Source organism: Rhinopithecus bieti, unplaced genomic scaffold, assembly GCF_001698545.2.
Source record: "Rhinopithecus bieti isolate Rb0 unplaced genomic scaffold, ASM169854v2 scaffold_11933, whole genome shotgun sequence".
Classification (NCBI taxonomy): domain Eukaryota; kingdom Metazoa; phylum Chordata; class Mammalia; order Primates; family Cercopithecidae; genus Rhinopithecus; species Rhinopithecus bieti.
In genome coordinates this window covers 1,973,941-1,997,693 of record NW_016806995.1, presented here as the reverse complement: position 1 = coordinate 1,997,693, position 23,753 = coordinate 1,973,941, and the positions used below count along the sequence as shown (strand labels likewise).

The window sequence follows — 23,753 nt, the reverse complement described above, 5'->3', positions numbered from 1 at the left end:
TGAAAGAAAGAGAAGCAACACTTTCACTCTTTAGGATTCTGAAGGATACAATCACATAAATTTTTCTTAATTTCTCTATACCTCCAGAAGAGATCTCTCCCATCAAATAAGAAGAAAATGTAATCCATGTAGCACTGAAGTTCAGAATTCAAATAGTCCTTCTAAGTGGGTTTAAAATGTCCCTTCCCTTTCAGGAGAGACTTGAAAACCAGAATATGATCTATTAAGGGCTCTAGACGGCAAAGAATATGAAAACGTTCTAACGCAAAAAGTACATTTATATTAAGACTGAAGAATTTTAAGAGCTACTCAAATGTTGAGGCATTTATTTCTTATTTTTTGGTGGTCTTTGATTCCCAGTTCTGAGGGATCCATACTCAAAATCCAGACCAATACCCACAGATAAGTTCATATTATTTTTCTATCTGAAGGCTCCGAAATTTAACAAGGGATGCAAAGAACACACTGAGCCATCTGCGTCTCCAAGGTCCTTTGTTGGACAGACGTTGTACTAGAGCACAGTGCCTCTCAAAGGAGGGATTCTGCCCATCAAGAGACATTTGGCAATGTTAACAGACATTTCTGGTTGTCATGTTTGGTTGCAGTGAGGAAGTTGCTACTGGCATTTCAGGGCTAGAAGCCAGGGATGCTGCTAAACATCGAACGCACAGTCCCCCCAACAAAGAATTAGAACTCTATGCTACAGTGACATCACATAGTCCTCCTGGTAGCTGCGGAATTTGAGAAGAGCTGCAGGAGGACTCATTTTCAGGACACTTGTGACAATCTAATCATAGGGCACCACTTAAGGGGTGGCAGCGTAAACACAGTCTGTCGCCAGACTATAACCAGATGCTCCTACTTGAGACCAAACAGCAAATGGATTAGGCTCCAAGCCAGAAGAAAGCCGGGGGTCCCACCTTCTGTCCTCTCCATGGTGAGTAACACTTCACAGACGTGCTCTGGGTAGTCACTGGTGCACTGGACAGCCCGGTGCAGGGCCTTCCGGCAGTGCTGGGTGTCACCATGCGCTCTAAGGCAGAAAACAAAAAGTTGCTGCCACCAGGACACAAAGTGGAAGGCACTCAAAGAGAGAGGCCGTCTTCTCCCAGGTAGAAACTCACTCTTCAGTAACTCTAGCTTCTGAGAAGACCTTTGCTTTCAGATCTATCCACGATGCTTTCTCCTTCCACAGTCTCTACAGTCACCTACTAAGGATTTCCCTGAAGCACTCTCTCCCTCAGCCATGCAGGGGCTACTGGAAAGCGTACCTGAGAATGTGATCTGCAACCACCACTCTGCCTTTACAGCATTCACATGTGCGCACATGGCGGGGGAGTCCAACAGCTCTCTGTAACCTGATACAGTCCCCAGGGAAATTTTACTATGGAGTCCTACTGAGGGGAGAGTCATGAATCCAGGGAAGTGTCAAATTTCATATCCAGAGTCAAATCTTTTTTTTTTTTTTTGAGACAGAGTCTCGCTCTTGTCACCCAGGTAGGAGTGCAATGGCACGATCTCGGCTCACTCCAACCTCTGCCTCCCAGGTTCAGGCAATTCTCCTGCTTCAGCCTCCCAAGTAGCTGGGATTACAGGTGCCCACCACTACACCCAGCTAATTTTTGTATTTTTAATAGAGATAGGGTTTCACCAGGCTGGCCAGGCTGGTCGCCAACAGATCTTTTTTGTACACTGCTAATCACAACAGCTACACAACAATTCTGTTAATCATAACTGTTATGAAACAGTGTATTCGTATATGTTTTTAAAACATTTTAAATATACATAATTATATATACATATTATGATACTCAGAAAAAAGTTCAGAGCACTGGTTCTCAAAGTAGGATCCAAGTACCCCTGAGGCTCTCCCAGAGCCTCTCAGGAGGCCTGCCAAGTCAAAACTCCTTTTATAATAATAATACCAAGACATTACTGGACTTTTTCACTGTGTTGACATCTTCAAGACAGTGCACAAGTAATGGTGGCCCTTAGCACAAATCAAGGCAGCAGAAATCTTTTTAATGCACTGTGTGATGAAATACTAAGTACACTTAAAGCCCTTCTCATACTGAAGTACAACAGTGATTGCAAAAAAAAAAAAACATATTACCATTTGAGTTGCGAGCTGATCAAGTCACTTTTTTCAAGGACACCATTTTTACTTGAAAGAAAACTTGAGTGACAAACCACAGTCAGTTACTCAGACCTGGGTATTTGGCAGACGTTTTTGAAAATTTACAAAGTGAGGCTGCCACTCTGGGGAAAACCACTGACAGTATTTGTTGTATGTGATAGAATTCAAGCTTTCAAGTGAAAATTAGAATTTTGGAAAACTTGTATCTGCCACCACAAGTCTGACAGCTTCCTACTTAAAATACTTTTCTACTAAGATCAGTACAGATATGAACAAATACGATTTTTTAATACTATAGAAGAAAATATGTCAACATTTGAAAGAGCTGCATGATTTAGTGAATTGAGATTTTTCCAAATAATGTCGTAGAATTATGGCATCGTGTAAAAGATAAAATAGACAAATGGGTACTACTGTAACAGAATCTGTCAATATGGTTTTAGATTCCACATGCAACACTGAAGTTTTGCTATAATATGTATGAAAGAAGAATACCTACGATTATCTGAAAATGCTTCTAAAATACCTTTCTTTTCTAACCTCTTATCACACTCTTCAATGAAAACAACAGATCACAACAGACAGAATCGGTAACAGACATGAGAATTTAGCTGTCTTCTACTAGGCCGGGCTAAATATATCCGCAAAAATAGAAAACAATGCCACTTTTCTCACTGTATTATTTTGGAGTCTGAAAAACAGTCACTGTTCAAAAAAGTTATTAATGCTAAATAATTTGTTATATTTAAATGAATGAAAATGTTTTTTACATTTCTCAATTTATAAATTATAAATATCAATAGATATAACTCACATACATTAAAAGTGTTTTGGGATCCTCCAATTTTAAGAGTGGAAAACAGATCCTGAGACCAAAAAAATTGTGAACTGCTGATCTAGGGGAATATTCAACAAGCTTTAACAGTGGTTTTCTCTGGGGTGGGATTATAACTGTCACTTTTAGCCGGATACGGCGGCTCACGCCTGTAATTCCTACACTTTGGGAGGCCGAGGCGGGAGGATCACTTGAGGTCAGCATGACCAACATGGTGAAACTGTCTCTTCTAAAAAAAAAAAAAATACAAAAATTAGCCAGGTGTGGTGGTGCACACCTGTAATCCCAGCTACTCAAGAGGTTGAGGCAGAAGAATAGATTAAACCCAGGGGGCGAGGTTGCAGCTGAGACTGAGCCACTGCACTTCAGCCTGGGGGAGAGTGTGACTCCCCACCTCCCCCCAAAAAAGAAAAGAAACTGTCGCTTTCTATCACATATTTTTGTAAATATTCTGACTAATATGGGCACACAGTGTTTTTTAAATAGGGAAAAAACATTCAAAAAAACCCCCAGCAATGTAGCAATGTTATGCAATGAACAATGTTCAAAACAATGTTCAAGACAGACTGAAAAGGTGCTCACATTCTTTATGTTTTCCCCATGTTATAAATATTGTTAGGCATCTTATTTCATTCAAACAGTTTTAAAGGCTTGTAACACATGTATGCTATAATTGCATTTTCATTACAAAAAAATTTAAACATAGAAAAGTCTCAAAGAATGAGTCAGGGTTATGACTGGGTCAGTAATTTGAGGTTTTTTTCTCTTAGCTTTTTAGTATTTTCTACTTTGCTATAAAAGCAAATATAAAAAATAAATAGCTCCAAAAGGTCAAATAAAGTATCATGCCCAAAATCAAAACAAAACAAATTAAAAGAAATGCACAGCTATAAGAGTTCAAGGCACAAAATATGATAAAAATTAAAAATGTACCCACTACTGAAAGAGACAGAATGAAAGAAGTTCTAAACCCCCAGCAATGTAGCAATGTTATGCAATGAACAGTTCTAAAGAGCTAGTCCAAGCTGGTAGGAGTCAGCCAGGAGTGAAGACGGGTGCACAGCTGACAAGCACTGCCTCCCTCCCCACCCCAACATCAGTTACCTTTCCAGGTTGTAATACTCTAGCCACATGTTGGCGTACTTGGCGTTTCCTCTGGTCATGATGCTATCCCAGAGTTCCCGAGCTTTCTGCATGTTATTGCACAGTCGAGCCTAAAGTGCATCAGCAGGCTGTTAGGAGACCTGAACCTTATGATGTCGACACCCATCATACAACATACTTCCAACAGACACACATAAAAAGCACCCCACAACTATTACTGTTACAGATGTCCCTGGGCATTTCCCAGGCCTCCCTCCAGTGGTAAATGGCCCAGCCCAAACACTTGAGCCTTTCTGCAGCCACAAGCTAATCTGCCTATGTTTCCTGAGAACTGAGAGAGACAGCACGCAGTACTTATGCGACAGTACTGGATAGTCATTTCTTTTTTATTTTTATCAAGCTTAACTACAAGTGTTTGAGAGACAATATTTAAAAAAAAAAAAAAAGGCTGCTCTAGTATTAAATGCACACTCTGCTACTAATGCTTACAAACTGTGACTTGGGCAACCTGTAATTCTCAGTTTTCTCATCTTTAAAATGGTTAAGAAATAAGCATCCCATATAGAAACTACCTGACAAATGTTAGTTTCTTCTATCTGATGCTCCCTCAGAGGAGAAAACATGATTAGAATTATTACAATCCTACCTGCTGATCAAGGCAGGTTCCGTGTCTTACTGACCTTGGAGCCCCTGACCCAGTAGAGACATTCAAATGATCATATCCTCTAATTACTTGTCAAATAATCTGTCTTCTACATTAGATAGAAGCCTTACTAGCACAGGAATTCTTATTCCCACAGCACCTAGTACAGTGCTGACAAACAGTACACGCTCACTGCGCTCTCACAAATGAAGCAAAGAGGCAGAGACGGAAGTAAACGAGTGAATACCTAGCATTTAAACATTTACTGCACAACTTCTAGCTGGGAGCTAATATTTTCACCAACATATTTACAAACATGTGTCAAGCTAGGTAAATAACATGAATCCTTGTAGAGCCTAGACCATTACCTAGGTAAATAACATAAATCCTTATAGAGCTTAGGCCATTATCTGGGATTCTGACTCAATTTTAATTAAGGTTTAATAGGATGCTATTCAACAATGGTGGGTGAAAGTGGTAGATTTGTCAAAAAGGTTTACCTCAATCCTAGCCCAGTTCTGCATAATCACGCAGCTTGGATCACCACTTTCATTGAAACCTTCAAAAACAGAATTAGTAAAATTAGAAAGGAACTTGGAGACAAATAGCCTCTAGCTGGAAAGGTACATCAACCAGGAAATAGTACAGACCAGGAAATACAACTGGGCAAAACCACAGGCTGGGGCATACTTACGCTCTTCCACCTCCTGCTTCAGATACTCCAAGGCACGAGTAAAGGCGGCCCTCAACTCCTCCAGCTCTTTACTGGAGTCTAGTGGAAAGTGCAAAAAAAGGCTTTAAGAAACCACATAGCCTGGCTTTGTTTGTCTTGTTTTTCATCCTATGCTGAAACTGCCCAGAGACCCATTATGTACCTGGCATCATGCAGGGGACACAGAAATAAAACTGCCAATTCCTGCCCTCATCACATAGTCAGGGAGAAAGAAATTAGAACAGAGTAGAGTATGGACAGCACGGTGAAAAAGGCGAACACAGGGCGCTGTGTGGGGGGAGTCTCCCCCAGCTGGGGTGACACAGGCAAACAGAAGAATGGCTAAAGGCTACCTGTATGAGGTGACAGCTGACACGAGTGTGCAATTACAAGTTAGGGGTTTTCTGGCTGTTTTCGGGGGGGGACATGAAGGGGCAGAGGATCCCACAGAGGTACAAACATTTTTCTAAAACACAGCAGTCTTATTTCAAGAAGTATTTAGGATAAACAAAAAGACCAGAAAAGAGAAATGAGAGCTAAGACTAAAGAGGCTGGCAGAGGCCAGTATAAACCATTACTCTCTTGCTTTACAATCCACAGCATGACTTGTTAAAGATAGAAATCGCTAAGATTTCTGGGGGAGAAAGTCACCAATGCCTAGTTTACATCATTTGCCGAATCACAATGTATCTGGGGAACTGGGACATCTCGCCAAAAGTTGTGTTAAGAACATGTTCAGCTCTGAAGTGAAAAACATGCGCTTAAATACCTTGTTTGAAATCAACCCTTCTCCTCAGGTAATCAAGGTATGCCTGCCAAATCTCCACATAATCAGTGGCCTGGATGAAGCCAGCATTCAAAGCTTTCTCGAAGGTTACTGGAGTTGGAGAAAAAGTCAGGATTTGTTACCAATTCAAATGGAAGCTAATATAAAGTTACTACATTCTACTGACTATAAAACACTACATGACTTTAAAGACTAATAGATGCAACAGGATGAAATGAGCTAGACAGGAATGTTGAAGAGAGAAGGTGCTACAACACTCTACAGACTGTGTTCTAGAAAAAACTTCTTTCACAAGACGTCCTGCAAGAAGAGTTCCAGGTCAAGGAAGTTTGGAGAAAAGACTACAACTTCTTAGAAAATGCAATGAATATGAGCATGTTAAAAAGCTCACAGAAGCCACAAATATAACCAGTTCATCTCTCAGAGCCCTTTTTGTCACTACACTCCAAATCGCAAAGAAAACCCCAGGGAACATTGATGTAATGACTTTGTCACCGCTCTCTGTATCTCACTTGGGACAAATAGCTTAGAAGTTCTCCCACAAAAACATCCGCACCAGAAATTACTTGATGATCAACTCCATGTCTCTCCATGGCCAAGAGGTACCGACTCCATAAGGCAACTGTCCAGGGGCAGTTTCTAACAGCGCGGTTATGTACAGACAAAACCAAATCCTTTACTTTCAGTTGCCGATCCTATGAGAAAGAATTCCAGAATTAGGAAATTAAACTTTATTAAGAATTCACCATCAACAAGACAGTGCCAGCACAACCAAGCGATGAAAGAAATGTCCTTATAAACGTCTCTTGTGACCTGGTTTCCTCAAAAAAAAAAAAAAAAAAAAAATCACTGGGGGGGGGGGGGAAAAGGACAGAAGCAACTTATAGGTTAAACCAGCCTTAAGAGACGTCAGCCAACCCTACTGGATAGACCTCATTTGGATCATTTTATACATATACACTGAAATATTTTATATACACATACTGAAATATTTACCAATGAAATATCATTTCTGGATTTGCTTCAAAATAACACATAAAGGGCAAGTAGGTGAGACCACAGATCAAAGTAAACTAAAGCTATAATTGTTAATAATTGTTGAAGCTGGGTGAGGGGTACAGGAAGTTTCATTTTACTCATCTGTCTACTTTTATATGTTTACATTTTTTCCATAATAAAAGTTAAAAGAAAATATCAATTTGTTTTAAGTCCCCAACACAGACTATATGCTAATTTTACTTACAGTTAGTGACCATTTTAAAATAACCTGAAGCACTAAAACTTCCTAAATGAGTTGGCAAAGAGGAGAAAAAGTGGATGGAGGAAAAGCAAGAGCAGGGCCATATACAACAAACTCCTGGCACTCTAAGTAGATTATAAATATTGGCAAAAATAAAATGAAATTAGAACAGTGATCTTACTAGGTACTGACTGTAACGGATCCATAAGTCTGGGACAAGGCAGTTCTCGACCAGCGCGCGCTCAAAGATCAACTGAATGCGAGCAGGATCGCCAATTTTCATCTCAAAATCGATATATGCTTGATATTCTGACAGCCTTGGTGCCTCTGCCTGCAACTGGAGTACAGGAAAATTGTATTAAAGTTGAATTGAGTTACTGGCAGGAAGCACAACACATCTGCAAATAAGATAAATTTTGGCCAAACTGGCTACAGTAACTACGAATCGCCAAATCCTCACTCTCAGAACTCCACTACGGCCTCTACAACTTCTTGAGCACAACAAGAGTCTTCTCATCTGGTCCAAAGTGCCAGTTCATGGCAGTCATAACAAAGGCTCCATAAACCCTTTTCTAAATCCATTCCTAGACCACAGGGAATTTAAGTGGCCCATCAATCGAGAACTGAGGGAAAGAGCAACGCAACCCTTTGCCAGTGGCCACTGGTAACCACCCTTCCAAACCAGAAGCCATGTTCTTGGACTACTGAGTCGAGTTAATACAACCAAACTGGAAAATCGTGGTGCCTGATGCTATTTCAGGTTTCTTATTCCAAATATCAGTTCCTGGAAGAATGCAGGTAAATGCAGAAGATGGAGGCAGCTGTGCTGAATGTTTAATGATCCAAAGACATACGATCAAATTCTTTTTAGAAAAAATCTTATTCGACATGTTTTCTCTTCAGGCATATTTTGCTGATGGCCATGACATAACTGAATGATTGGAGTTTTGAGAAGAACAGGTACATGCAAATCATTTACACATGAAAAAGAAAGGAAGTAGTAGTGCAGAAGAGTAAGAAAACACACAGGCTCCGTACTCAGAAAGGGGATGTTTCACAGCCTCCATTTCTAGTAACGAGGAAGAATTAGTTACCCAGACACACTGTACCATTCAAAACAACTAAAACTACTAAATTAAATATAATATCTTCTTAAAATTCATCAACAAACTGGCAAAGAAACAAGAAATACTAAGGACTAAGGACAAAATCTAAATGAGGGTGGCAAGCTAAGTAAACGTTAACCTTTTGCTGGCTTGACATATATTAAGAATTTGATCTTCACAATCCTATTGTTGGCAAAGAAAGATAGAAAAAACAGTCAAAAAGCCCAAAAAACTTCAAGCCAGTCCACACATGGACCTACTGCAATGAAATCAGAGGACAGCAAACCAAATCAATGAGATCTTAAAAGCAGTCAGAGAAAAAACAGTGACTACCTCTGAAGAAGCAAGATTTATATAAACCGCTGACTTCTCAACAGCAACAACAGACATCAGAAGACACAAAGATACAATCAATTGCTGAGAACACACTGTCCGTCCAGAATTCTTTTGTTGTTGGTGGTGGTCTAGAATTCTATAGCCTAAGAAAATAATTTTCAAGAAGGGAAGTAAAGACCTTCTTGAACAGAGAAAATCTGTTACCAGCAACTCTCCCTCGCAGGGGACTCTAAAGGTCACATGTTGAAGACACTGGACAAATTTATAATATTATTATAAAGCTTTACAGAAAGACAAGATGTAAGTAGCAGAAACCTATACTATGTTCATAGATTGGAACATGTAAATTCGTCCCCAATTCCCCAAACTGATCTCCAGGTTCAATACAATTCCAATTAAAAAAAAAAAAAAGATTTTAAAAACATAACTACAAAAGCTGATTCTAAATCTGATGGAAGCATTGAAGGCTAAAGAAAAAAAAAGCCAAGATACTCTTGAAGAGGAACAAGGTGGATGGGACTCACCCTATCCAAGAGCAAAACATTATAACTCTCATCATTACAACAGTGTAACATAAGCCAGTGGGACAGAATAGAAAATCCAGGAGAAAGACCCACACATACATGGACAGCTAATCTATGACAGATGTGGCACTGCACATCAGTGAGGGCAGGAAGGAATAATCAAACTCAGTACTAGAACAACTGGTTCTCCATATGGAAAAATGAAACCAGACCCAGTCTCATACCACTTAAAAATCAATTCCAGGTGGATGAGGCCCTAAATATGAAACAGAAAACTATAAAATTTTATAAGAAATTAGAGTTAACTAGGTAATATTTTCAAATAAGCACAACAAAAGCACAACCAAAAGGTAAAGAATTTTAATCTAATTGGATTTATCACTAAGAACTGTTCATCAAAAGACACCATTTAAAAAAAAAAAAAATGAAAATGCCGTCGCGGTGGCTCCTGCCTATAATCCCAGCACTCTGGGAGGCCGAGGCGGGTGGATCACCTGAGGTCAGGAGTATGAGACCAGCCTGGCCAACATGGTGAAACCCCATCTCTACTAAAAACACAAAAATCAGCCGGGCGTGGTGACGAGGGCCTATAATCCCAGCTAATCAGGAGGCTGCGGCAGGAGAATCGCTTGAAACGGGGGGGCGCCCGGGCCGCCGGGGCCGGCCGGGCCGGCTGCGACGGCTCCGCGCGGCTAGCGGCTCCGGCTTATAGGCTACCAGACGGCTATCAGAGAGGCGGGCGGCTACGTCCCGCGTACGTTGGGAAGAGCCGTACGTTGAAGGCAGAGGGGAACTGAGAGCGAACCCTGCGGTGGGCGCACAACGGCCGAGGGCACGGGCCGGAGGGGCCGGTCCACCAATGCGGTGCGGAGGCGCCGCCAGGAGGAGGCCCTATATGGGCCGGGCGGCCGAGTTCGGCCGAGTGGCGCGGGGGCGGGGGGTGGCGGGGGCGGGCGTAGGGGAGTTGCAGTGAGCCGAGATTCACGCCGCACTTTACTTCCAGGCCTGGGTGAAAAAGCGGAAAACTGTGTTTCCAAAAAAAAAAAAAAAAAAAAGGTGAAAAGACAACAAACTAGGGAGAAAATCTGCAACACATACAGCCTAAAATAAGACTTAAGACTCAGCACTCCCACAAATCAATTAGAAAAAAGGGAAATGGGTCAAAGACTTTTTTTTTTTGAGACAGAGGCTTGCACTGTTGCTCGGGCTGGAGTGCAGTGGCATGATCTCAGCTCACAGCAACATCCACCTCCCGGCTTCAAGCGATTCCCCTGCCTCAGCCTCCCAAATAGCTGGGATTACAGGCACCAGCCACCATGCCCAGCTAATTTTTTGTATTTTTAGTAGAGACAGGGTTTCACTATGTTGGCCTGGCTGGTCTCAAACTCCTGACCTCGTGATTCGCCTGCTTCGGGCTCCTAGGATTACAAGCGTCCAATGCGCCCGGCCCAAACACATTTTTTTTAAGAAACAGGGTTTTGCTTTGTCACTCAGGCGAGAATGCAGTGGCATGATTACAGCTCACTGCAGCCCTGACCTCCTGGGCTTCACCTCTGGAGTAGCTGGGACTACAGACACACAGACACGTGCCACCAAGCCCGACTAATTTTTTTTTTCTGTAGAGACAGGGTCATGCTACGTTGCCCAGGCTGATCTCAAATTCCTGGGCTCCAGCAATCCTCCCGCCTTCGCCTCCCAAAGTGCTGGGATTATAGGCATAAGCCACTGTGCCCAGCCTGAAGACTTTAACACGCACAAAAACTTGAATGGCCAATCCACGTGAAAAGATGCTCAACTTCATTAGTAACCAGGGAAATACAAATTAAAACTACAATTTCAAATTCATCAAATTAAGTAGAATTTAAGTATGTCCAATATCCAAGATTGGCACAAGCAACGAGAACTCTCAGATAACGCTCACAGCAGTGCACACTGACAACCTGGAAAACACTTTAACAATACACTATGATCCAGGAAAGTCCTTCCTAAGTATTCTAGAGAAACTCTTTCTCATGTGTACAAGGAGACACACACAAGAATATTCAGAGTGGCACTGCTCCTCCTCTTAGCAAAAAACTGGAAATGACCCAACTATCCAGCAACATAGATAAATACATTGCAGTACACAGACAACTTTACAGCAGTGAAAACAAATGCACTGGAACTATACTTAGCAACATGAGTAAAACCCAAAAGCATGTTCAATGAAAATAAAATATACAGCATGATTCCAATATATAAAAGTTCAAAAGCAAGCAAAATTAAATATATTAATTAAGGATACTTTCATAGCTTGTAAAACTATAAAGAAAAGCAAGGGAATGATTATCACAAAAGTCAGGAAAGTGATTACCTCTCGGGAGAGGGAGGAGAAGGCAATCGGAGAGGGGCACATAGGAGACTTCTAAGGTACTGGCAATGTTCTATTTCTTAACCTGGGTGGTAGGTACATGGATGTTCACTTTATTATTAGTATGTAAACTGCATGTATACATTTATACACTCTATATATTTCACAACAAAACATTTTAAAGATGCTGTTTAACTTGCAACTATCCATCAGGGAAAGGTTTGTAGAGAGAGGTTTACTAAAGTCAACACTTACCAGTGCTTCTTCATAGGGTTTATATTTCTCCAGCTGCTGTAGTGCTTTGTTATAGTTCTGAATTACCGACTCTGGTACTGGGTCTTCTGACCATTCTTCATACTCTGCAAATGTGGCCTCCATATCTATTGAAAGATGGATTCAGCCCCGTGGGTGTTGCCATTGGGCTTTATCAACCCAAATACAGATTAAACCATGAGACTCAGGTGCCACTAGCCCCTCCCACATCTGTGGCCATGGCAGCTCTTACTGATCAAATTTTGATTTCTGCTGAGCCCAAACCTGTCTGCAGAATCTGTCTCAAAACAATGTCCCAGGCAACCCTCCCAGCTATAATTAATCAGTCAATGACACTAGTAGCAACAATTTAACAACACTTACCCAGTGTTGCCTATGTTCTAACACTTCACATCCATTAACTCATTCAGTCAGCTCCACTCTACTAAGTTATCTATTGTGATCCTCATTTTGCAGTTGAGGAAACTGAAGCAGAGGGTTCAGCTGCTTGTCTACAGTTAATGGTAGAGCAAGGCTGTGAACCCAGGCAGTCTGGCTCAAGTTCACACTCTAATCACTATGCTAGGCTGTTTCACGCTGGTAGGTGAAGTGAAATCTGCAAGCCAGCTCAGCTCTAGCCTTTGCTGCATGACACTCAATCATTTGATTAGACAACTACTTTATAACGTGTTAAATCCAATAAACCATGAAGAGAAATAACCCCTGGGCTCCAGTAAAGTTGCCCAGAGGTTCTGAGTATGTACAACACACGCCTGTGTCTAGGGAACGAACACAACAGCCAGGCCAAACTCTTCCCATACTCAGAAAAACCCTCCCAGCACACATACACTCACAGCTCCAAAGACTCAAAGGCTTAGATTGCCAAAATGTATTTACCCAATAAGGAAACTCTTTACCAACCCCGAAGAAACTCACTTATGATTATGAGTACTTCCAATCAACTGCACTTCTGAACCAAATCCCTCCCACAGAGGAATGATCTAAACCCACGTAAAATTCCTGCTGTTACGGAAGACATTACTTATGAAGATAAAATGATTATAATGGAACTCTTGTTCAATGACGTTTCCCCCAAAAATACAGGTGTCATTCACTATTCCTTTCAGAGGCCCTATCTCTGCCTTTCCAGCTAGGTCTCAAAGGAGAAAAGAGCTCTCACCTGGGAATCAGGGAGTCTGGCTTCCAGTCCTGCTTCTGACCCTCACAACCCTCTTAAGCACTAACATTCAAGATGTTTTTACCTAGGACCTCATCCCGAGAGACAATATCCAATGACAGTAAGAACACAAGCTTTACCTGCCTCACAGGATGGTGGGAAAGGTCTAACTACATGTCGTTCCCCCAAAGTATTTTAAAAACCACAGAGGGCTGGCTATTGACATGTCAGTTTCTCTTACCATAGAGTGGGATCGCCAACTGTCGCCGGAAAAGACTGTGGACTTTCTCAAGCTGTGAATCAAAGGTTTGTTCCCGGTCAAAAGGGGAAAGGAAGCCAGCTACGGGCTAAAGAAGCAAATTAGTAGTAAATAGCAAACTGTGGTTCTTTCTTTGTTTTTTCTTTTGAGAAGGGTCCTCACTGTCACCCTGGCTGGAGTGCGGTGGTGTGATCACAGCTCACTACAGCCTCATGCTTCAGGCTCATGCAATCCTCCCACCTCACAGTCCTGAGTAGCTAGGATCACAGGCATATGCCATCACACCCGGCTAATGTTTTATGTTTTGTAGAGATGGGGTCTCACTATATTGCCCAGGCTGGTCTTGCACTCCAGAACTCAAGAGATCCTCTGGCCTCAGCCTCCCAAACTGCTGGGATTACAAGCATGAGCCACCGCACTTGGCCAACTCTGGTTCTTTCTACTTCAAAAAATATCTCAACAAATTTTCAGTTCAAGCTAAAAAATTGTATACGACCTCTTCCATACATATTGTACCAAATGCTAGAAGGGGTATAAAAACAGGTTATCTATCACCCAACCACTAAGGGATTGGCAAAGACCATTTGGTTAACTATATGAACTGCAAGATTCATCCTGGACATGTGTTTCAAAATAATCCTTCCAAGGAGACTTACAAAGACAGCCCCAGCCCGTTCTGAGACAACCACAGGTACTCACCCGAGCAGCTTCCACGATCGCACTTTCAAACTCTCGGTAAGCCTCCCAAAGGGCGAGTCCTTTGGTCATATGCAAACCAACAGACGAGAGAGCCCTTTCAAACACGGAGCGAACTTTCTCAAGGCCACCTTTCTGACCAATCCCACCAACTGAGTACTGGCCATACTCTAGCCAAATGTTAGGACCTAAAAATAAGAAGTGTTCAATTAGTTTGGGATATAAAATACCCAAATATCAAAACTGATGCAAAACAAAAGAAATGTGCCTACCAAAAAAGTTCTCAGACAGCAGCACTAAATGACAGTGAAGGCCTAACAGCAGAGATGACCATAAAGGACCAAAAAACATTACAGTCTGGGGAAGACCACAGATCCTCAGAAAAAGATAACTGGTGCTATTAACAATGGCTGTGAGAGAGAAAGAAGTGGGTAACAGGATCATCAGAAATCATGGGAACACCATGCACTGCTAAAATTATCAGTGGTTCTAAAAGAAGACTCATGGGCCACAGAACAGAGGTACAGGTATAGTTTTTAAAAATACATTTGGCCAGGTGCAGTGGCTCACGCCTATAATCCCAGCACTTTGGGAGACTGAGGAGGGAAGATCACAAGGTCAGGAGTTAGAGACCAGCCTGGCCAATATGGTGAAACCCCGTCTCTACTAAAAATACAAAAATTAGCCGGACGTTGTGGCAGGCGCCTGTAGTCCCAGCTACTTGGGAGGCTGAGGCAGGAAAATCGCTTGAACTCAGGTGAGGGGGAGGTTGCAGTGAGCCGAGATCACACCACTGCACTCCAGCCTGAGTGACAGAGCGAGACTCTCAAAAAAAAAAAAAAGAAAAAAAAGAAAACACACACACACACACACACATACTATACTTGTATATTCATAAAACACCTCTTATTTTCATTATACAGATCATAAACCAAAAAACTGTGAATTCTTTTTAGCTTGCAAAGATACACAAAAAACTCTCTATCTCAGAACAGTCTATATGGTAAGTAGCAATGCTTCTCACAAGGGGGACTGCTCCCAGTGGGAAATCAACAAGGAAGAGGATATGAAATCTGAAAGGGGAAATTGTCTGATTTTTGAGACAGAGTCTCATTCTGTCACCCAGGCTAGAGTGCAGAGGCATGATCTCGGCTCACCGCAGCCTCCACCTCCTGGGTTCAAGCGATTCTCCTGCCTCAGCCTCCCGAGTAGCTGGGACAACAGGTGTGCGCCACCACACCTGGCTAGTTTTTTGTATTTTTAGTAGAGATGGGGTTTCACCGTGTTAGCCAGGATGGTCTCAAACTCCTGAACTCGAGATCCACCTGCCTCAGCCTCCCAAAGTTCTGGGATTACAGGCGTGAGCCACCACCCCCAGTCTGAAAGGGGAAATTTTTTAAATGCCTTTTTTTATTTTTTTTCTGAGACAGAGTCTTACTTTGTCGCCCAGGCTGGAGTACAGTGGCACAATCTTGGTCCAATGCAACCTCCGCCTCCTGGGTTCAAGCAATTTTCATGCCTCAGCCACCTGAGTAGCTGGGATTACAGGCCTGCATGCCATCACGCCCAGCTAATTGTATTTTTAGTGGAGATGGGGTTTCCCCATGCTGGGCAGGCTGATTTCAAACTCCTGGGCTCAAGTGATCTGCCTGCCTTGATCTCCCAAATTGCTGGGATTACAGGCATAAGCCACCAAGCCTGGCCTTAAAATGCTTTCTTCTGAGACAGAATCTCACTCTGTTGCCCAGGCTGGACTGCAGTAGCACAGCCTCAGCCACTGCAACCTCCACCTCCTCAGTTCAAGCAATTCTCCTGCCTCAGCCTCCTGAGTAGCTGAGATTACAAGCACGTGCCACCATGCCTGGCTAATTTTTGTATTTTTAGCAGAGACAGGCTTTTGCCATGTTGGCCAGGCTGGTCTTGAGTTCCCAGTGTCAAGTGATCCACCAGCCTCAGTCTCCCAAAGTTCTGGGATTACAGGTGTGAGCCACCACACCCAGCCTTAAAACGCTTTTTAATAGCATTTTGTCCACAGCATTGTCTGATGTGGTCCCCAGTTCACATACAGAAAATATTTAAGACACTTATACTATATACAGGGGATGGTAAAGAGACTTAAAGGGAGGTGAGTCTTCTATACTCCACTTGCACTGGTAAGATGTCAATACCAGCAGGCGAGGGAGGTCTCTGTGGGGACAGAACGATTCTGTATCTGGACTGCAGCAGTGGTTAGATGAATCTACACATGTAATAAAATGTGTTTTTTTCCCATTGTTCCAAGGTCATTTTCCTGGTTTTGATTTTGTACTACAGAAACAAGATATTGGAGGAAACTGGGTAAAGTGAGTACACAAGACTTCTCTGTACTATTTCTGTAACTTCCTATGACTCTATAATTACTTCAAAACAAAAAGGTTTTCTTTTAATGTTTTCATCTTTTTTTTTAAAGCATCTTGTCCAAAACCTCTAAAAACCTATTCAATGTATAAAAGATCAGCAGGAAATACCATGTAAGTTCTGTCAACACATCCTGAGTGTGAGCGTATTCATTCCCTTACTACAGGTGCTTCTTCCACTTTTATTTTAAAACTAAACTTCCCCAATTACAGAACAAAGACAATGATAAGACGACTGAACTGAAATCTTGCTAATTGTGAGACTAACGTTCCCTTTTCTGGGTAGCAGCATCTCATAATACAGTCCTCAACAGCAGACCGATCTACATGACATTTTCAGATATCCTAAAAAAGTCCACGGGAACTTACAAATGTAATCCTTCACAGCTTTCTCAAAGAGGTCATACACATGCTCTCTGTCCAGGCCGTCCTGGGCCATGCTGATCTCGTCATGCAGCCACTCCAGCCAGAGCTCTACGAGACAAGAGTACTTCCCACATTAATACCAAAGGGGAGGCTGAGAGCGGGGACTTGACAAGAGACATCAGCACGCAAATGTTTCATCCATCTTACACAACCTGGCATTGTTCCAGAAATTTACTTCTTAAAACCTGAACTAAGCACATAGGAGGTTTTATGCTTCCAAATAAGATCAAATCACTAAAATCATAATATCCTCCACTTGTTAGGCATTTCATATTTGGCAAAGCACTTTTCTCATTCAGTCTTTATCATAATCCTGTAAGGCTGGTGATAGTAACACTAAAAATAATGACATCTATTTAAGGATTACAACATGCCAGGCATGTGTTAGGTATTATAGGTAGAATAGCCCATCCTATTCTGTCATACATTACAAGGCAGAAACTACTGTTGCCATCATTTAACTGCTAGAAAAACTGAGCCTCACAATGTTTACATAATCTGCTTAAGGTCACACAGACAGTAAACGATGTAGCCAGGAATTAATCTAGGTCATCTGACTCTAGCATCTACACTCGGCAGTTATGCTTTGCAGAAGGGAAAAGGGGCAGAGTGGGATCTAGAACCAAAGTGTCCTAAGCACTGCCCAAAAGATCACTTATGAATATTCATGAAGACTGAACTAAAGAGTTGTTCAGTGCAATTATGTTTCTAATACGCAAATAAGTAGAAATAACCTAAATGCCCAACTATTCTGGAACAATTAACGTATGAAACATTTACATAAAAAACTGTCTGTAAAAGTTTAAATATATTTATAATTTTCTGGTTTCAAGAGAATGGATTAAATAAATACTGAAATGGGAAATAGAGAAATGGGATTCAAGTTTAATTACATTACAAATGTTTCCCATAACGTTATCATTAAAAAATCAGAATTCAAAATCCATGTTATATGATCATAACTACATTTTGCAAAAAACTACAAGATAATAAACTAAAAATAGCTAACCCTGATGGGTTTTCTTCCTTCCACTACACTGTATGTTCCAGGTTTTCTACAAGGAGCATGTCCCATTTTCAACATTGAAACAAATATACAAGCCTTGTTTCTGTTTCTAAAAGCAGCCTGACTGCTGAAGCTTACCTTCAGTCAAGGGAAAGATCTCACTCATCTTCTGGCGGGCCATCCTCACCTTGGTAAGCTCCCCTTCCAGCCGGAGCAGCCTGATCAAGTCCACGTGGCAGTTATAGTCATAGACGTTGATAGACAACTAACAGGAAAAGAAACAAGTTGAAATTTAAAATGCCATCATCAAGTAACTTAGCTTTTGTCACTACTGGTAACTACACACATACCTGCCACAAACAAAATAAATGTGCTATCTGAGAAAACCACTGAAACAGCAACCCAGCACGTACCCACCGGCAGAAGACAAAACAATGAAAGGGGCTTTAGAAACAAACATAAAGCTCCCTCAAATCTGTTACAGTTCCTGCCAGAAGACATCGGGGTTCTCTCAGAAATAAAGGAGGCATTCGAATGAAACAAATAAAAAGTATGTGACCTCAGGTAAGTTATTTACTTTCCTAAGCCTCTATTTCCTCATCTATAAAATGAGGATACTACTGTTTCTAGTTCATACCAGGTCTTCCAAAGATTTTTTTAAAATTCTACTATTACACTGGTCTTTAAGAAAACTAAAACCAAAAGGTAATTTTATAGCATCCTTCAGCACATGTGAGATACACTGTAAGACCTCTTTTATTTTACTAAATAAAAAAGATGGAGGCCAGTTACGGTGGCTCACGTCTGTGATCCCAGCACTTTGGGAGGCCAAGGCAGGTGGATTGATGGAGCTCAGGCGTTCCAGACCAGCCTCAGCAACATAGTCAAACCCTATCTCTACCAAAAATACAAAAAATTAGCCGGACATTGTGGCATGCGCCTGTGGTCCCAGCTACTTCAGAGGCTGAAGTGGATCACCTGAGCCTGGGAGACAGAGGTTGCAGTGAGCCGAGATCACGCCACTGCACTCTGGGCCTGGATGACAGAGCAAGACCCCATCTCAAAAAAAAAAGAGATGGAAATCCATATTAGAGAAAGAAGAGTGGCAGCAGGTTGGTATCTGTTGATGCTGAGTGACAGGTACATAAAGTTTTATTTGTACATTTGAAACTTTTCACACTAAAATCATTTTAAGTTACCATATATCTGAGACAAAGAAAAACAAAAAGAATGTCACTAGCAGACCAACCCTTGAAGAATAGCTAAAGGAAGTTCTTCAAACAGAAAAGTTAAAAGAAGGAATCCCAGAGCATCAAAAAGGAAGCAAGAACAACGGTAAGAGCGGAAATACGGGAACTATGACAGATTACCCTCCTCTCTTCATGAGCTTTCTGAATCGTATGTAATGAAGCAAACATTGTAAGGACTTCTGATACCCAACACAGTATTATTTAAAAGTGGGGATGGAAAGAGAACTGAAATGGAAGATTTCCACACTTCATGCAAGTGGTAAAACACTGATACCATGTAAGTCAACTCTGTATATTTTAATACCCAAACCAACCACTGAGAAAACTATTCAAAGCAATTACACTAAAAATCACTTTAAATAAATCAAGATGGCCAGGCGTGGTGGCTCACACCTATAATCCCAGCACTTTGGGAGGCTGAAGTGGGCAGATCACGAGGTCAGGAGTTCAAGACCAGCCTGGCCAACATGGTGAAACCCCATCTCTACCAAAAAATACAAAAAATTAACTGGGTGTGGTGGCACATGCCTGTAGTCCCAGCTACTCGGGAGGCTGAGGCAGGAGAATCGCTTGAACCCAGGAGGCAGAGGTTGCAGTGAGCCAAGACTGTGCCATTGCACGCCACCCTGGGTGACAAAGCAAGACTCCATCTCAAAAAAATAAATAAATAAATCCAGATGAAAATCTGAAAAATATTCAAATAATCCACGGGAAGGCAAGAAAGGAGAAACAGAAGAATGAGAAAAAGAAAATAAACAGAAAATAGTAAAATGGCAGGCTCTGGTCTGAATAAACCAACAATTGCCTTAAATGTGAATGGTGCATATATGCTAATTAAAAGGTAGATAATGGTAGAGTGGATAAAAACACAACCCAACTATATGGTGAGTACAAGAAACTCACTTCAAATTCAAAGACACAGGTAAACTGGTTGAAAGGAAAAGGACAGAAAAAGACAACATGCAAGCATTAATTAAAAAGTTGAAGCGGATATATTAATATCACATGACGTAGACTTCAGAGCAAAGAAAATTACTAGAGATAAAAAGGATTATATTATATAATGACACATAATAATAAATGGATCAATCTACCAGAAAGACATAACAATCCTAAATGTGTAGGAACCAAAGAAAGCCTCAAAATTCATGAAGCAAAAACTATTACAGAGCTGAAAGAAGAGACATAGCAGCAATCACATTTGGGAACTTAAAATATCCCTTTTCAGCAACTGATAAAACTACTAGACACTTGAATATGATGAACCTGGTCAAAAACAAGATGAATAAAAGAAAAAGAAAATGAGAAAGACAAAATAAAATTTTAAAATTTTAAGTTTTGAAAAGAGAGAAAATTGTTTTTTTTAAAACTAGGCAGAACAGGGTTATAGAAGAACTCAACAACGCCATCAATGAACATGATCTAATTAATATATGGAACAGCCCACCCAATAATACAGAATATATATTTTTCTCAAGTACTTATAGAACATTCACTGAAGCCATATCCTTGGCCATACAACAAACCTCAACAAACTTAAGAGAAATGAAAACCATAGAGTATGTTTTCTGACCACAATGGAATCCAATTAGAAACCACTAACAGTAAGAAAATCTCTGAACACTTGAAAATTAAGCAATACACTTCTAAATAATCTACAGGTCAAAGAGGAAGTCTCCAAGAAAATTTACAAATTAAAAAAAGTGAATGAAAATAAAATTGAAACAAATCAAAATAAGTAGGATGCTACTAAAACAGTACAGAGGAAAATTTAAAGAACTAAATTCAGTGTATAAGAAAAATTATACACCATGAGCAAGTGGCATTTATTCCAGGTATGCAAGGCTAATTCAACATTTAAAAATCAATTACTGTAATCCAGTATATCAAAAGGCTAAAGAAGAAAACTCATGGTATCAACAGATGCAGAAAATGCATGTGACAAAATCCAACAACCATTCATGGTAAAAACACTCAGCAAGTTAGGAATAGAGGGAAACAAACTCAACCTGATAAAGAGCATCTATAAAAAATCTATCCCATAAGCTGGGCTATAGGGTTACCTTAACATCATTCCTAACGGTAAAAGATTGAATGCTTTCCTCCTGAAATCAAGAAGGCAAGGATGTCTGCTCTCACCACTCTTTTCCAACAAAGTCCTATAAGTTCTAGCCTGTTCAATAAGACAAAGAAAAGAAATAAAAGGTACACAGCTCAGAAAAAAATAAAACTGTCCTGATTTGTAGATGATATGGCTGTCTAAGTAGACAATCTTAAGGAACCAATTAAAAAAAAAAAAAAAAAACTCCAAAAATAATGAACTGAGCAAGGTCACAGAATACAAGATAAACATACAAAAAACAAAAACAAAAAAATGAACATGCGGAAACCAAATTTAAAGACATAACATCATTTACAATCACTCCAAAAAACCTAAATAATTAGGTGTAAATTTAAAAAGTTTACAAAATCTGTATGCTGAAAATTACAAAATGCTAAGGAAAGAAATCAAAGACCTAAAAAAATAAACATTTCATGTTCAGGGATTGAAAAACTCAACATAGTCAAGAAGTAAATTCTCCCTAAACTGACTTACAGGCTTACTGAAATGCCAATTAAAATCCCAACAAGGTTTTTTGTAGACTTGGACAAGCTTATTCTAAAATGTATATAGGATGGCAGAGGCCCCAAAATAGCTAAAAATAATCTTGAAAAGAATAAAATGGGAGTAATCACCCTACCTGATTGATACTAAAACCTACCATATAGCTACAATGATCAAGGCGGTGTGAGAATGGCAGAAAGATACATAGATGAATGAAGAGAAGAGAACCCAGTAACAGACTCACACAAGTATGCCCAAATAATTTTTGACAAAAGCAATGCAACAGAGGGAAAAAAAGGTCTTTTCAAAAAATGATGCTGGAGCAAATGGATATCCATAGGCAAAACAAATACACCTTGACCTAAACTTCACACCGTACAGAAATAACTCAAAATGGATCACACTTAAATGTGAAATGTAAATATAACATCACAAAACGTTAGGACAAGAGAAAAATTTCAGGGCAACATCAAGGATCCTTATGGTGATAGAACTGATCTGCATCTTGACTGTATCAATGTCAATATCCAGGTTATTACATATTATATTATAGTTTTGCAAAGTGTTATCATTGAGGGAAACTTAGGGTAAAAGGACACCAAAATCTCTGTATTATTTTTTACAAGTGCATGGAAATCTGCAATTATCTCAAAATAAAAAGTTGAATTGTTTAAAAAGCTTTTGTGCAAGTTGGGATATAGGGATAATTTAAGTCTGTACACCAAGACTTCATTAGTATCTACTCTTCCAACATCTGCCACATTTTAGGTATATTTCCCTCTCCAGAGATAAAAGATTACCTATACTTCATTCAAATTACACTCTACCATCTGACAACATACCATAATAATCCAGGTACTACCTATTTAATTAAAATACAGAAAGATAACCAATGAATATGATTACTTGAACTTCAGGATAAAAATTTTAACAATGAAGTAGCCAGTGAACCTTTAAATGGAGTGGGGAGAAGGACCAACCATTCAGAGAATACTAATATGAAGGATTACAGGGTTTTGTTCAAGCATTTAGATTTTAAACAAGAACTCATTATCTTTCTCTACTAATTATAATAGTAAAACCCTTCCATGGCTTGCCAGTATCCTAGGAACAACGTGCAAATCCCCGCCTCATGTTCAATCCCAGCATGCTGGGCTCATCTCTCCAACTACATCTCAAACCACTGGCCTCTCAACATGGCAGCCAGCTTCGTGTAACTCAAACATTCCAAAGTCTCTCCAACCTCAGGGCTGGGCACCTGCTGCTCCTTCAGCCCAGAAGGATCTCTCCCCTTCTCTCTGCCTAGCCACTCCTTCTCATACTTCAGGTATAAACTTCACTTCCTCAGAGGGGTGCTCACTTAGGCCACTCTTTCTTAAGTAGCCCCCTACCTGCTGCAAGCTGTTTTCCATCTCATCATCTTGTTTATTTCCATCATCACCTAAAGGCTTCATGAGATAAGTACCTTGTATGTCTTATGCCTTGACTTGGTTACATTCTTTACCTACCTGGCACACAGAATTCAATAAATCACAGGTCAATCTCACTCAAGAGCACTAACACAAAAATCCTAAATAAAATATTAAAAAATCAGAAATATGGCCAGGTGCAGTGGCTCACACCTGTAATCCCAGAACTTTGGGAGGCCGAGGCAGGCAGATCACGAGGTCAAGAGATCGAGACCATCCTGGCCAACATGGTGAAACCCTGTCTCTATTAAAAATATAAAAATTAGCCGCATGTGGTGGCGGGTGCCTGTAGTCCCAGCTACTCGGGAGGCTGAGGCAGGAGAATCACTTGAACCTGAGAGGTGGAGGTTGCAGTGAGCTGAGATCACACCACTGCGCTCCAGCCTGGGCGACAGAGCGAGACTCCATCTCAAAAAATAATAATAATAATAAATAAAATAAAA

At 40.7% G+C, this 23,753-nt stretch overlaps 1 protein-coding gene and 1 long non-coding RNA gene across 2 annotated transcripts in view; one reads left to right on the top strand and one right to left on the bottom strand.

The window, feature by feature from the left end:
- Nucleotides 1-23,753, bottom strand: part of SART3 (spliceosome associated factor 3, U4/U6 recycling protein) — a 39,861-nt gene that overhangs the window by 8,775 nt on the left and 7,333 nt on the right. The window contains exons 2-13 of the mRNA XM_017879747.1: nt 18,125-18,251; nt 16,924-17,028; nt 14,162-14,346; nt 13,445-13,496; nt 12,030-12,154; nt 7,640-7,795; nt 6,775-6,913; nt 6,201-6,308; nt 5,414-5,491; nt 5,220-5,278; nt 4,077-4,186; nt 921-1,033 (exon numbers count right to left, since the gene is read on the bottom strand). Of these exons, the coding sequence (XP_017735236.1) occupies nt 921-1,033; nt 4,077-4,186; nt 5,220-5,278; nt 5,414-5,491; nt 6,201-6,308; nt 6,775-6,913; nt 7,640-7,795; nt 12,030-12,154; nt 13,445-13,496; nt 14,162-14,346; nt 16,924-17,028; nt 18,125-18,251 (1,357 nt within the window). The remainder of the gene's footprint in view (nt 1-920; nt 1,034-4,076; nt 4,187-5,219; nt 5,279-5,413; nt 5,492-6,200; nt 6,309-6,774; nt 6,914-7,639; nt 7,796-12,029; nt 12,155-13,444; nt 13,497-14,161; nt 14,347-16,923; nt 17,029-18,124; nt 18,252-23,753) is intronic.
- On the top strand, nt 20-18,123 carry LOC108534398 (uncharacterized). The gene is made up of 3 exons (XR_001886963.1): nt 20-937; nt 16,440-16,500; nt 18,031-18,123. It is a non-coding gene; the product is annotated as an uncharacterized LOC108534398 (long non-coding RNA).